This window comes from Mchenga conophoros, linkage group LG18 (assembly GCF_057382185.1).
Source record: "Mchenga conophoros isolate Kocher_MC1m ecotype Shallow Benthic linkage group LG18, M_conophoros_male_GT1.1, whole genome shotgun sequence".
NCBI lineage: Eukaryota > Metazoa > Chordata > Actinopteri > Cichliformes > Cichlidae > Mchenga > Mchenga conophoros.
Genome location: NC_140543.1, coordinates 15458243 through 15472643, shown reverse-complemented (window position 1 = coordinate 15472643; position 14401 = coordinate 15458243). Strand labels below are relative to the sequence as shown.

Genomic DNA, 14401 nt, shown 5'->3' with positions numbered 1-14401 from the left:
AAGCCATTATTTAAGTTACTGTGTACTGCCTTTCTGTCATCTCCATCCATGCTGGCCATTTTCCTCTGACTTTCCTCTAATCAAAAAGGCGTTTCTGTCCCCTGAACTGCCGATCCCTGATGTTTTTCTTTTTTCTGAATGAACCCTAGACTGCCAAAGTCCACAGTGGTTCAAAAACACCCATACCAGCTCATGTAGGCCTGACAATTAAACCCAGTTTTGGTTTTGATATGAACATTAGCAGACTTTTCTAATATTTTATCTGTTGCTGTGCTGCCACATGATCGGCCGACTGGGTAATTTCATGAGTAACCATCTATTACTAAGAACAGTTGTTGTTGTTGTTAACTTGAAAGGAATCAAAAACTGAACCTAATTTGTGAGTTTGTGAGAACTGTACCCTTCCAATCACATTAACTATGATTCCAATCATAACAGGACTTGATAAAGACTTGAAATAATAGTAAAATGGATTTTGTAATTTATGTCAATCAAATGTTCTATTTCTTTTTATATTCCTAATTAAGTTTTCAGTGACTGTCAGGTATTGAATAACTGACTCAGTTATGATGAATATGATGAATGTTAGTGGACTGTTATGGAAGAGAGTGCAAAACAGGGCAGGACCTTTTTTGTTAAGCTCAATATTTTGTAGTTTTATGAATAATTATGAAGTTATTCATCCATTAACTTATTTTCCAAACCTGTATCCATCTAGGGTCACAGGAGGGTTGGAACTGGTCCCAGATGATTTTGAGCCGTGGGGTACACTGTGGAACAGGTCCATTACAGGGCTAGCACAGAGAGAGGGAAAAACATGCACACTCGTATTTATATCTGCATCAAATTTCCCGTCACCTTGCATACATCCTGTTTCCATGTGAGAGGAAAATGGAGGAAACTGTACAGGTGACGGTGCTAGCCACAAAATCAGAAACTGTTTATATAATCTCATCATAGCACAATGAATCTTATAAAAGCACTGTGGCCTTCTTCTGTATTTTTTTTATCTCTTTAATCTGGCTGCTTTCAGTCTTTGCACTTGAGTCTCCAAAAAAAGTGCTGTAAGTTCCCCCCGAGTGGAGAATTCTTCAGCAGCCACCCACCTGCTGTGTTTCAGTGGAGGTGGCTGTTGAATGTGTTGTCTCTGGATTATATACATCACACAGAGCACGCTAAAGCTTTCCTCCCTGCAGCTCCGCTGTATCCTCACTGTCCTGTTCTTTCTTGCATAATAGTCACACTACGCTGTCACACTGTGTTACTGCCTCCTGCCTGTCAGAGCCGTGGAAAATATTCACTGTACTCATGTGTCACTTGAGTGTGTGTTGGTGTGTGCGCTCTAGATGATTTCTTTTCCTTTGGTCAAGCAAGGATGCAACTGCAAAAATAAAGAAATGCTAGTTCATTAGTTAGCATGCAAATCATTAATCCACATATGCATTCATAAGCATGCAAGGTCACAGCGGCAGAGGAGGGGTTTTTTGACATTTTTAGCTCTGTGTTGTGTCACACTGTACCAACCCTGAACTTCATTTATCTAACAGTGTGTGCCGGCGTTAAGCTGATGAATGTGGGTATGTGTGGAGTTATAACAGCTGCTTTTGCTTTCTTTCTATGTGTGCCTTTGTGCCTTCCTTTTCTGAACGAGTGTCTTTGACCAGCATTAATCATCGTGCAAAGTTTCATATTGACAAAATGAGGAGCTAGAGAGCTGGCCCACCCTCAGGGAGTGTTTCATGATGAAAAGAAGATTTTGAAAGCAGGCAGGGAAGGTAACAAGCAGTGATACAATGATGTAGCACACACACACACACACACACGCACACACAGAAAAGTTTGGTGTAATTTATAGAGAAGTGTTAAACAATAGCAAATGTAGTTAAACATACACCCCCAGTATTCCAGTTAAATTCATAATACTCATAATATTCATAACGAGTGGTCCTCACCTGCATTCGTCTATTCAATCTGTTCATTTGGTGGCAGAAACAGGTGCCTGAAAACTGAAGTCTGCCTCCCATTCTACTTTTCTCAGTGCATGTTGGGAAAAGAGTGAATTTGTCATGGGGTTTGCTAGATGAGGACCTGATTGCAGGACAAGGTCGTAAGTCCATATGATGACTATAGAAAACAGCAATCCAACAGGAGGACAAACTGACTCTAAATGGGCTGGAAACACACAGAGATGACAAACTAATAAAGGACAAAAACAAGCTGACGCTATATATACACAGAAGAGAAATCAGGGCAGAGTGGAGTGAGCTGGGAGAAACGAGACAAAAACTAATCAAGATAATCAAGATAATGGCAAGGGAGGAAGTAAAATTAAACATAAGGCACAAGAGACAAATGATTATCAAAATAAAACAGGAAATGAAAAACTGGAACACGGAACACAAGAGAACTTGGCACAGGAGGATAAAACAGAGGAAACTAATAACTGAAAACTGAAATTAGCCTAGCACAGAAATAAATCCCTGAACAATAAACAAATCAAGAACAACAGAGAACAACAATAATCCGAAAGTCCAAAACTCAAACCCCAGAGCCCAGAACCTAGGATCATCACAGAACTCAATTAAATCAATCGAGTAATTTATCTACATTTTGAAGTAACTTGCTAGTAGCTCAGCTGGATTTATATTGGGTAGTGATTCAATTATTTAAATTACTTAACTGAACTTCTTTGGATAAAAGGAAATTTTGCTATAGTCTCACATGTATATTTTGATCTTATTTTAACAAAGTAAGTGTGACTTAATACTAAGCTGTTAAAATGAAGCTTTCCTGTAACTATAACAGTACAAAACAGTCGTTCTTATTATCAAAGAATGTAAGCTTTGTCTTCTTCTTCTTCTTCTTCTTTTTTTAGCTTTTTTTAAAATTGTATTCATTTAAACAGCCATTTAGATAAAGGAGAGCGCAGATTTAAAAATGTCTGATTATGCCTTCACACTTCTTAAAACTTTCACATGGGACCTTTTTATATTTAAGGATTGCTTAATTATGTAATTACAGTTGCTCCAAGACAATAATAACAGTAAAGGACTGAACTAAATTTAATAATACAATACATTACAAATTTACAAACTATAAGAAATAGCTCAATTACAAATATCCAGTATGTTACAGAGACCTATATGATTGACATTTTACTCTGAACTGTAAAACTTTGTTATTTGTTATTTTCACTGTAGATGATGTGCAAAAGGGTGTAACTATTGCACTGTGGAATGACTTCCTGTGTCGTTCAGTGGTGCATTTGGGTAACCTCAGTCTCTCACTGAACATCATTTCCCTAATTTCCTTCGGGATTAATAAAGTATTCTGATTCTGATCATGCAGTGGGTGGGAAGTATTGTCCAGCATCGTCCTTATCTTGGACAAAATTTGCCTCTCCAGCAGGGGGCCTAATATGTACCCTTAGGCCCCATCCTTGATTCAGACACTGTCTTTCCCTTTTCACATAAATGGCCTCCTTGACTGCCCTCTCAAACCAGCGTTCCTCCCTCTCCAGAATGTGTACATCCTCATCATTGAAAGAGTGGCCACTGGCCTGCAGTGATCGGACACCATCTTTCCCCATCTTACAATGCTGTGATTGCAGCCATTCTCCAACTCTGTGCATGGTACTCCATTGATCAGTAGTTCTTGATCAATGGTCATGACAATGCATCAAAAGAGGTAGACGATGACATCCTCATCTCCAAGGCAGGCCTGGTAAACTGAAGGGGATCCTGATGTGGCCTTAAAAAGAAGTTGTAGCTGGTCAAGGATGAGTCTTTCCAGGGTGTGTATGGCGTGGGAAGTCAGTGCTACAGGCCTGTAATCCATGCGTAGTATTCCAGTTTTTTTCACAAGTACTATATTAAAAAGTACAGTTTAAATATAATTAAGGTCACATTTATTCCACTTTACACCAGAGTGGCATATTGTCACTGCATTTATCTTAAATCCCTTCGAAACTTCTCAGAGGATTAATTTTAATGACAGGTGGTAAACAGTTTTACCCATGAGGTAAAACTGTTGAATATTCTATGAGACACTAAAGGCTAGAAAATAGTACAAAATAATTTTTGATTCACATTAAAGCATCAATCTGAATAATGCAGCATTTAATAATTTAGCCTTGAGAACTATTGAGCTTTCTTAGTAAATAGAGCTGTTATTTTGTCCTTTTTCTATAGCAGGCCTCTACCTGCAACAGTTTTTATGCTGTGTCATCTATATTTTCACTTACGGAAGTTCTGGGAGACTCTTCTGAAAGTACCATTACCAGTCTGATAAACAGCCAGCTATGAAGCTGTCTGTATGGCAAAGGGTGAAACGAATTGTTGATTTACTCAAAAATTCTTTCGTGACGTGAATCTCTGAATATAAAAATAAGATGCTGAGATTTGTACTGATTCAGATGAAGGAGAAAGGATTCACCCCGGGCGAGCCTTAGCTACACTCTCTGCAGGGTAACAGGCAAAAAAAAAAGATTATTTTAAAGATGCAGAACTATGCATAATATAAAACTAAGCTCAGAGAAGGACTGCTTTGCTCACTTTCAAACCCACACATTATTTGCACCATAATAACTCTCAAAATTATGCAAATGCATTCATGCTCACATGTGCACACACACTGACAAAGCAGTTATCTATGCGTGGCTGCTAAATCAGCAAAGTCCCCGAGATTTGAGAGAAAAATAAAGAAAAAGAGGCTAAAATCTCTTATTTAGTTTTTCAATGAATTTATTTATGGGGTTGTTTTGATGGAGTTTGGGTTTCTCTTACAGGCTGATGTGCTTTTGATGGCATGGTGCTCCATTCGGGGTTATTTACATTTTGCTAGTCTGTAGAGAAGATGAGAGGTGAGAAAGAAAAGGGAACGTGAAGAGAAGGAGATGAACACAGAGAAAGTACAGACAAGAGGGGGAGATGAGGAAGGGTGGGGAGGAGAAAAAAGGTGAAAATAAGCATACTGTGAAGAAGAAAATGCACAGAGGGGAGTAGCAAGGTGAAAAGAAAACAAGGAGCATGAGTAGGTAGGTGAAAGCCATTTTTACACATTCACTTCAGCCCTGTACTTTTATACACATTACCCAACGGAGGTGCAAATGAGAAAGCAAATGTACTGTGCAATCAGACTGGACATTAACGATCTTTACCCTCACTTCCAATATTGGTATAGCACTGGTAATAGTCCGGGGTATTCGCAACTATTGAGTGGTCATCCTGTCTTCTGCCTCATACACACTCAAGCAGCACCCTCCTCTAAACCATACAAAGTATTTCGGGAAGAGAGAAGGCTGTTAGTGCTAACTGTATACTGTTGTTAGCTGCATTTGAGGAAGAGCAATTCCCTGACCTGATTCTTTACACATTTTCCAAAGTTAATGTGTGGAAATACCTTTAGAGATGGTCAGGGAGGGAAAGGAGTGGATATGAAAAGAGGCAGAGATTGAGTTAAACTGATAAATCAGTAAAACTGAGTTTAGCATCAGTGCAAAGAGTGCTGACTGCTGTGACTCTATCCAGTCCACAAAAAAATCACTTCCCTCTGTAATACCAATTTAACTGAAGACACACATTTGAGAAATGTAGCTTTTTAATTTGTATTTTTACTGAGGGCTACATGAGAAGAGGAGGCAGTTAGCTTAGCCCTAGCTTAACAGTTGGAAAAGCTATTGGAGCAGAAGAGTTCAAAAATATACACTTTCAAAAATTTGATGAAAAAACTTGAACAGTGCTACACAAATAAAGGTATATTTATATAGCAATGTCTAGTGGTGCTAAATGTTATCGCTACTAGGCTGCAGCTATGGTTATATAGCAGTTAGCTAGGTTTTAAATTTGGTCTTTTTATTGAATATTATTTATTTGTGGATATATATCATAATATCTATCAGTTTTGCCTTCACATAACCGCTAACCAAATTAGATAAACTTGTCCTACGTTTTGAAATAGTGGCAGTGTAGGATAAAGTAAATCAGGCTCATAGTTTGCAGTGAACACGTCCACTTACATGCAAATACTCTGATACTCTTCAAAACTGTGCTTAGGAGAATGTTTGTTCTGTTTCTGATTTGTGTTACAGTTTTCCTATCGCTTAATTAGTAGTTAGCGAGTACTGGCAGATAGGTCATTATCACTCATGTCATATACAAGGAACCATGGGAATCTGTTAGCAACCAAAGTAATAACTTGCTTGCCAGTTGGGGAATATTTATACTATAGAGCTTTTTAATTGGTTAATTGGTCTCTTTTTTGTTTAAAGTTAAGCCTAATATCTAGCTCCATACACCAAATGAATACAATTTAGAAAGAAAAGGAATAGCTACATATTTTCTCAACATGAGGTTGAATGTTTTCACATTTTATTGAGTCACTAAAGTGAATAAATTGAATTTTCAAGTCATTTGTGTGGGGTTGAATAAATTCACCACTTCTTAACCAAAGATATTTTTATTATAAAATGTGTTTTTTCACCATGCCAATTAGATATGATTCTTTGACACAAAAGCACTTCACAAAGCACCAACTTTAACCTTCAGCAGACTGTGCAAACATTTGGAATCAGCTTTTAAAAACTCAGGTAAAGAGAACAAAACTGAAGGTGAGAGTAATGAGCAGATTCAAAAAGAGAAAGGTATGAATAAGATAAACGAGGATGTAACAAGTAGAGGAGAAGAAAAAAGGGAAAGCTCTGCATTGAAAGTCTAGAATACACGTGAAGTTGCTGCGGAGCAATATCAGGCATGGATGATTTTTAAGACAAAGAGACTGCACGAATCAGAGCGTTACAATAAATAAGAATCGCTCATTCAGTATCCGTTATGCCGTCTCGGGTATGAATATCAATGTCTCTGGAAGCCTATGGTTTTAAACTGGGCTTTATGTGGAGCAGAGATGTTGTTTGTGTTGTCTACATCCCATTTGCTGTTGCATTAGATATAAATCTCTGTGCCGAGTTGGCTCTGTGTTGAATCCTAGTAATACAATGTTACCACTGTTTCTAAAAGTTCTGATCCCAAACTTTACAGGGAAACACACCGCTAATGCTCCCCTTATTCCCAGCTGATGTCCCCAGAGTTCGAGAGTGGAGATTGATTGGTTGGATCGTTTATGTTTGTGGTATACAAGTATCATTGCTGTGTTCGTTTTTAGCTTCCTTTGCTTTGCAATGTCCTGTCTAGGTGAGTTATGACCCTTTAAGGATGGGACTAAGAGTTCGATGTGAAGGGCAGAAGTCAAAATAGCCGATACACCACCACAAATTCTTTCCTGTTAGCAAGAATAGTCAGTTATTGTGAGATATGTATAGATTTAATGTGTCTTACAGCAATATTTTAGCACAAATATTGATTAGCTGTACAGTCTGTTAATAGAGTTGTCAGTTGCTGTAATGATTTTTTTGCCCTTCCTGGCCTTGAATGGACCCAGGGATACCTAATGAAGACCATAGCGGATTATAAACGAACACAACATTAAATTTCTGTTCTCATATTCTCCTTTCTTTTTTCTTGGTCTCTGCAAGGTTTATCCAATTCTCAGTAGACTCACAGAGTAGCATTGCATAACTATCACTTCCGAGGAACAAAATTAACCTTTTCACAGTTTTCTCTATAACATGTGCATCACAGAAGTGCACATATTGGGGTTCAAAAGTTAATTATTTGGTTGCAAAAGCTGGCAGGAAAATCTAAAAAGTGCGTTGTGCAGTAACTGACACAGCTACACGACAGATCATGGGAAATAAGGGCCTTTCTCTCAGTGCTGCTGAGCGTTTGGTGTGACAGATGGATAGCCAAAATCCACGATTCTCCAAAGTTCGGCTAAAGCTGCAGTAATGAGAAGCTTCAGCTGTTTGACGACAAACACACATGAGACTAAGTCAGTGGGAACACCACGGGGGGATTTTGTACTAAAAAGGCAAAATTAAGCAGCCGCATTTATTGATTTGTTTTGAAGCAAAACATTTGCTCGCTCTCGCTTCTATTATATGAGGAATTCCTGCTTTTGTTGACTCTCTATTAATATAAACACAAGTTGAACATATCACATTTTATTATTGATTATTTTCATACAACTTACTAAATGTGTGGATTTCCAGCTTTTCTGTTGTGTGTGACAAACATTTTTATTATTTTTGTTTACTATTCATCAGGTTCGGGCATTTAAAACATTATTTCAAGGATTAGATATTTGAAACAGGTATTTTAAAGGATTTTTTTCCCACTTTTTGTAGACTAAATAATTTCTTCTCACAGCAGAAGTGCTGTCATCTCAGGCTTCGGCTTTGGGAACTTGCGATTTCCATAAATTGATTCTCTTTGCTGTTGATTTAATAAAATAGCTGATAGATAACATAAAAAGTTGCAGCCTCGCTATATTTCTTCATTAATGTGTTCTCCCTCTCCTTGTCTTCCAGCTCTGTTTGTTACAGTGTTTTCCTCAATAATCAGCATGTTTTCTCTCTCACCTGCTCTTTGGCTCAGTTTGTTTCCTTTTCTCTAATAGATTCTGTTCTATCTGCATGTGTTGCAGGATCACTCTGAATGGGATGAAGGTGTCTAGGCCAGACGTTCGCATCGGCCGCTACAGAATGATTAAGCACGAGAGAGACAAACACAACGAGCCCAACCCACAGAGGTACTGCATCATTGTCTGAAGTCGTTCTCCGGCTTTATATTCGGATCGATCGCGCCGCTTTTGTTTCACAGCTACTCGGTTCAGACGTTTCTTTCTGAATTTTTCATTTCAGTTTGAAAGAATTATGATCGCGTGGCACTGCAGAAGTCATCAGTGGCGTGGCTTTATAATTAATGTTTCCTACAGTGCAATTTACTGCTCTGAAATGTGAGGCAGTGTTATGGGCAGCAGTGGGTCTCCTGTTCACTGCTGTCGTCCAGATTATCCACTGTCACTCTGTCCAGTTTTGCAAAACTTAAATGTTAAGGATACTTTAACCTTTAATCAGAGGTGTTTAAATGAGGACTTGACCTTTATTTTTAGCAGTTTCTTACACCGTGCACATTCACACTTGGGAGTTCCCTACAACTGACAAGTACTGCAGCTTGTCATAAGAAACGGTGGGCAAAAGGAAAATTGCTACCTTAGAAGTGTGAAAGTGTTTTAGAAAAGACTTAACTTTATATATTACTTCACTAGTGGCATCTTTACAGCCTGACTGATGCAGTTTGGAGCAATTATTTTTAACTTGCTGAGGAAAGTCAGAGAATGGAAAATGTCTCAAATGAGGCTGATCATTTAGTGCCAACATTTAGACATAAAAAAAACATGTTTGATTTTTCTATACTCCAGTGATTTCATATCACTCTTAACCCTGAAAACTGTGATCCAGGGAAATGTACACAGTAATATCACTGTACTGTATATGCAGTACTGTGCAAAAGTCTTGCTCCTCTCAGTTTAATATTTGCCAAGAAGCCAGAGGAGGGTTTTTTCAGTTCTCCAGGCTTTCTGAAGCTCTTTCAGTTTTTCTTTGCTGCTTTTTCACTCCAGTCTGTGTACAAGGTGATTTTCAGAAGATTTTTTAAGCCACTTATTGCTGACCTATGAATCATTCAAACACAAAAAGGCACCTAACTCAAGGATGAACCAGTGTTCGTTCTACACATATTACACACTTAAGCAAATTTATTTGTATCATTAGGCACTTTGTAATGAGCACCCTGTCACAAAAACACATTTATTCCCATTTTCTTTAGTTGAATATACAAAAATGCCAAGCACATCAGTAGGACAAGTATGAAATACTATTTTTGCACCAAGTTGACTCCCAAAGAGTTATTTGTCATTCCTGCCTGTCAGGTCAGGAGAGAGGTACAACAGTGAGTGTCGAGAGCATTCTGTAAAACACAGTGAAGGTCACGACTTGGGGCTGCATTTCAGTCAGTGGTGCTGGATGGAAATCATGAACGTGAAGAAGCGCCATCAGATTTTGATCCACTATGCAATGCTATCTCTCAGTCTCTCAGTGCAGGTGTAAACAACATAAGTGAAACGTTTTACTCATAGTAGGATATTAAAATATTTAAGCAATAGCCTGATGTCATGCAAGAAGACAAGGCGGCATGTTAACTAAATAAAATCTGTGTGGCTCAAATGTGTATATAAATTCTTGTTGAACCCTTATTGATTGAAAGTAATCTAATAATAGGCAAATAGTAATATGAGCGTTGTGGCTCTTGTAAGTGTAGAGAATCCTAGATGGAAACTTCATGCCTAAAAGTATCAGATGACTGAACAAAATATAAATAAAACAAACCTCTGAAGGCCACAGCTCAACCTTGGTGGTCACTAAAGATTGTGCGATTTTTAAATGCCAGGACCAAAACACTTTCACTAAACCAAAAATTGCTTTTCAGAGATACAGCCCAGGGGCTTAAATGTTGCTCTTTTGGCTACACCCATTTAAATTGCTTTTCAGACAAATGCGTAAAAACCTTCCCCTATAAGTGTGTTATTTTATGGTTTGATGAATGAGACCCAATATGCAGAGATGAGCCCTTCTAGACACATTAATCACCAGGAGTATAGCACCTCACATTAAGCTGCTTAAATGTGGATTATCACTGTTTATTCTCCTCTAAGAGCCCCCGTTTTCATGCCTGAATAGACTGGGCAACGATGCCTCTCAACACAAAAAATCAATAGCTGCTGTGGCTCCGGCTGAATGGAGACATAGTGAAATCTGTTGTCTCCTCCAGTAACATTTTAGTTTGATCTCATGTGACATTATTATGTTTCACCATTCTGACAAACTGCTGCCTCATGGTGGAGTGAGGTCTGGTTTAGTTGTAGCTCCTAAATTGGTTTATAAGAAGATTAAAAACTGCTGGCAACAAGAGCCATGAGTGAAAGAGTATTGACTGTGTTTGCTGGAGCCAGACAAATTCTGACCAGCTTGATTTGAATTTTGAAGATAGCCTGTGAGCGCTGCGTCTGATACATTGTTAAAGTTTTTGTTTAATGAGCGAGCCTGAATGGGATCAATAGCTCTTTTTACAAGAGAGGCTTTTATACAGCTTGTGAAAAAAATTACAAACAGCAAAACACATCAAAAACAGTCACAGAGCTCTGAAAAGGTGCTTCATAAAAAGTTTGGACAATACGCCAAGGTCAGTCTAAACTAAAAGAAAGCTTCACAAAGGTATCTTCGAGAATTATTTTGTAATCAAAAACTGAATTTGAAAACTTTCACTTTTTTTCTTCTTTTAAAATAAACTTCAGATAAACTTTCAAAGCATGCATTCTCTGGGTACTACAGCTTTCTCCTTCAGTCAAAAGACATGCTCGTTATTTTGGTTGGATTCTAAAATTAGCTGTAAGTGTGGATGTGAGGGTAACTGGTTGTCTGTCTCTTAGCCCTACGACAGACTTGGGTCCTGTCTGGTTTGTAGGGATCTACCTTGCCTCTTACCTCACAACTGCTCGAATAGCCTCGAGCCCCACCACGAGCCTGAGCTGCAAAAGCTGAAGTGTTGTATATAGTTTTTATTTTTATCTTGTTGGTAACTCATTAACTAACAAACAAATCAAGTCACAGCTATTGCACACCTTTAATACTTACTTGTATGCGACAAATTAAAGGAAATATGTTTTGTTGGTTTCCATCTTCATATTTTTATTCTCGGACTGTCCTAGAGCAGCTTTGTATGAGTCACAGTTCAAAATAATCCTTCTTTATCATAAACTGGAGCTTGGTGCATCCGCTTTGTTCAGACCTGAAAGATGCCGTTTCAGCTCCTCTCCCTTTAAGGTCAAGGAGGAGCTTAAAAGCAGAGTTTCAGCTTTCTTCTGATTGGCTGCTCAACACGGACAAAACTTTGAAAAACACATGGGCGGGCTAATTTTTCCACAGCCAATGCTATGTGAGGCAGGTGACCTCATTATGGATTTCTGCTCTGAGACAAGAGTTAAAAAATAAAAACACACAAAACCACTTTGTCACTGGGTTGAGAAACCCCCAGGCTGGGCAACTCCCCGCTTATTCTTCACTTTCTTCTTTTTGCTGCTCCCTTTCGGGGTCATGACAGCGGATTATCTGCCTCCATCTTAGCTAACCCTAGGATCCTCCTCTGTCACACCGACCCTCTGCATGTCCTCCTTCACTACTGCCTTCACTGTGGTCGCCTTTTTTTCTTCCTACCTAGCAGCTCCACCTTCAATATCCTTTGTCCAGTATATCCACTATCTCGCCTCTGCACATGTCCAAACCATCTCGCCCTTGCCTTTCGAACTTTGTCCCCAAACTGCTCAAGCTGAGCTGTCTCTCTGAGGTACTCACTTCTAATCTTGTCCATCCTGTTTAGTTTCAGTGAAAATCTTCATGTGCCACCTCCAGGTCTACCTCCTGTCTTGTTCTTAGTGCCGCTGTCTCCAAACCATACATCATAGCAGGTTTCACTACCATTTTGTAAAAGATCCCTTTTACTCTTGACGATATCTTTCTGCAGTCACTGCTTTCACCTCTGAACCTCCTGCCTTTTCTTCTCTCTCGCTATCTCTTAACATGTCTTCCCCGCTTTCTTCTTTTATTGTTTTAGGCTAACAGTAGCACAATGTCCACCAGCACACTGTTGGCCACAAAGAGGGTCGTTGTTAACCCAGACTCGGACCGATCCTGTATGAAAATGACACATAAAGAATGAGACATGCTTCATTTGGCCAAGATTTTACGCCCTTCCTGATGCAGCCCTCCCCGTTTATCTGGACTTGGTACCATCAATAGGAGTACACTGGTCGCATTATTTAAACTTTTCTCCATGTTGTTATGAGCATACACCATTGTAGCAGTATATGACTGAAGATAAGAAAAGCATAATAGGCCCCTTTCAACATGGAAAAGCTGAACTCTTGTCTCCTGCAGTAAGGAGATCTGAGGCATCTGTCATGCGATGGGGAGGTAGGATTTGACTTCACTTGTACCCTGAGAGGAAACGGTCACTGCAAATCCATACAAAATACCCATAAATATATTATATTATATTATACTATAAATATGAATTGGATACCTTAAAGAGAACCTTTTTGTCTCCTCTTAACCTTAAATATGTAACATGACTTTTGGTCTTTTCTTAGTTTTTTGTTTTATTAAATCTCTTCCTTTCTTCATGCCAGTCTCCTATTACAACCTGTAAGGTAATAAATAAATAAATAAATATAAAAAAATAAAATCACCTGAAACAAAATGGAAAGATTTTTTTTTTCATGCTTCACGACTACAGAAGTAGAGATGTCAGACGTCCATCTAGATGTAGTTTAACTTCAAACTTAACAATCTGTCCTGGAAAAAGGCGGCAGGAACTTGAATGCAAAGATGTCTAAAATAACCAGGCCTGTTTAATGTGTCATCTATCATTGTTTTGTGTATGTGTGTATATGTGAAAGTGTGTGTGTTTGACTCAGAGAGAAAGATTCAACGATCCCTCTGTAATTGCCTGCTGAAATGACACCGTTAGAAATAGGAGCCCGCTAGGTCAAAGTGGTCTAGTTGCCTTCATCAAAATCAATAAATCAGCCAGTGGACTGAAAGAGAGAGGGAGAGAGTGTTTGTGTATGTGCACACACTCATGCGTGTGTCTGATTGATACCTTTTTGTCGTTTTCCTCCTCGTCTTGATGGTCATTCTGGACTCTATAGACCATAGACCACACTTCCTCAATAAGAGGTGACACCAACAGGGACGCTATTTATTTGAGGTCGATGCATTATTCATAACTGTGGCGAGGGGCAGAAAATATCTGCCTATTAGTGGGCAAAAACTTCATTTTTACAGCCCTTCTGGACACTCATTATAATGTTCCGGAAATTTTGACTTAAAGGATCTGTTTGAAAAGAAGCAGGATTTGGGCTTAAATAAAGCATGGCAGCTTAGAATAATCAGGAGGCTGTGAAAGGAAAAACCGCCACCTCATGGCAGTATGGGTGAAGGGGAGAGTGTTTTTCTCTGTCCTTTCTCTGCTGTACAGTTTTGCATTTATTTTAATTTACTTTAAAGGGTCTTTTTTCTCTCTGCAGGAAATTTTTAAGTCAATTCAATATGCCAGAACATCTAATGTTTTCTGAAGAGAGCATGAAAAAAGGCAGAAACAAGGAAATAGTTGTTTGGTTACCAGAGTGAACCCTGTTCTCTGAGACACACCAAAGAAAACACAGCAAGCTAACATGTTCACAATAAAAATGCACATTTGCTGTTGTTTAGCAAATTTATCATTTACTTCATCATCTTACTTTAGCATGCATCCGATGATTATTGCTAAACCCAAAGTGGCATTCATAAGAGGGCAAGAGTGCATTTGCAGCTAATCTAATCTAAATGATTATTCCCTGATTGATTGTGTTTGTTTGCTGGAGGTTGACAGCTGGTTGCTGGGAAAATAAT

At 38.7% G+C, this 14401-nt stretch overlaps 1 protein-coding gene across 1 annotated transcript in view; it reads left to right on the top strand.

The window, feature by feature from the left end:
• The window catches only part of b4galt2 (UDP-Gal:betaGlcNAc beta 1,4- galactosyltransferase, polypeptide 2), a 220946-nt gene that overhangs the window by 195916 nt on the left and 10629 nt on the right, over positions 1–14401 (top strand). Inside the window, exon 7 of the mRNA XM_085254075.1 lies at positions 8539–8643. Coding sequence (XP_085110201.1) covers positions 8539–8643 — 105 coding nt within the window. The remainder of the gene's footprint in view (positions 1–8538; positions 8644–14401) is intronic.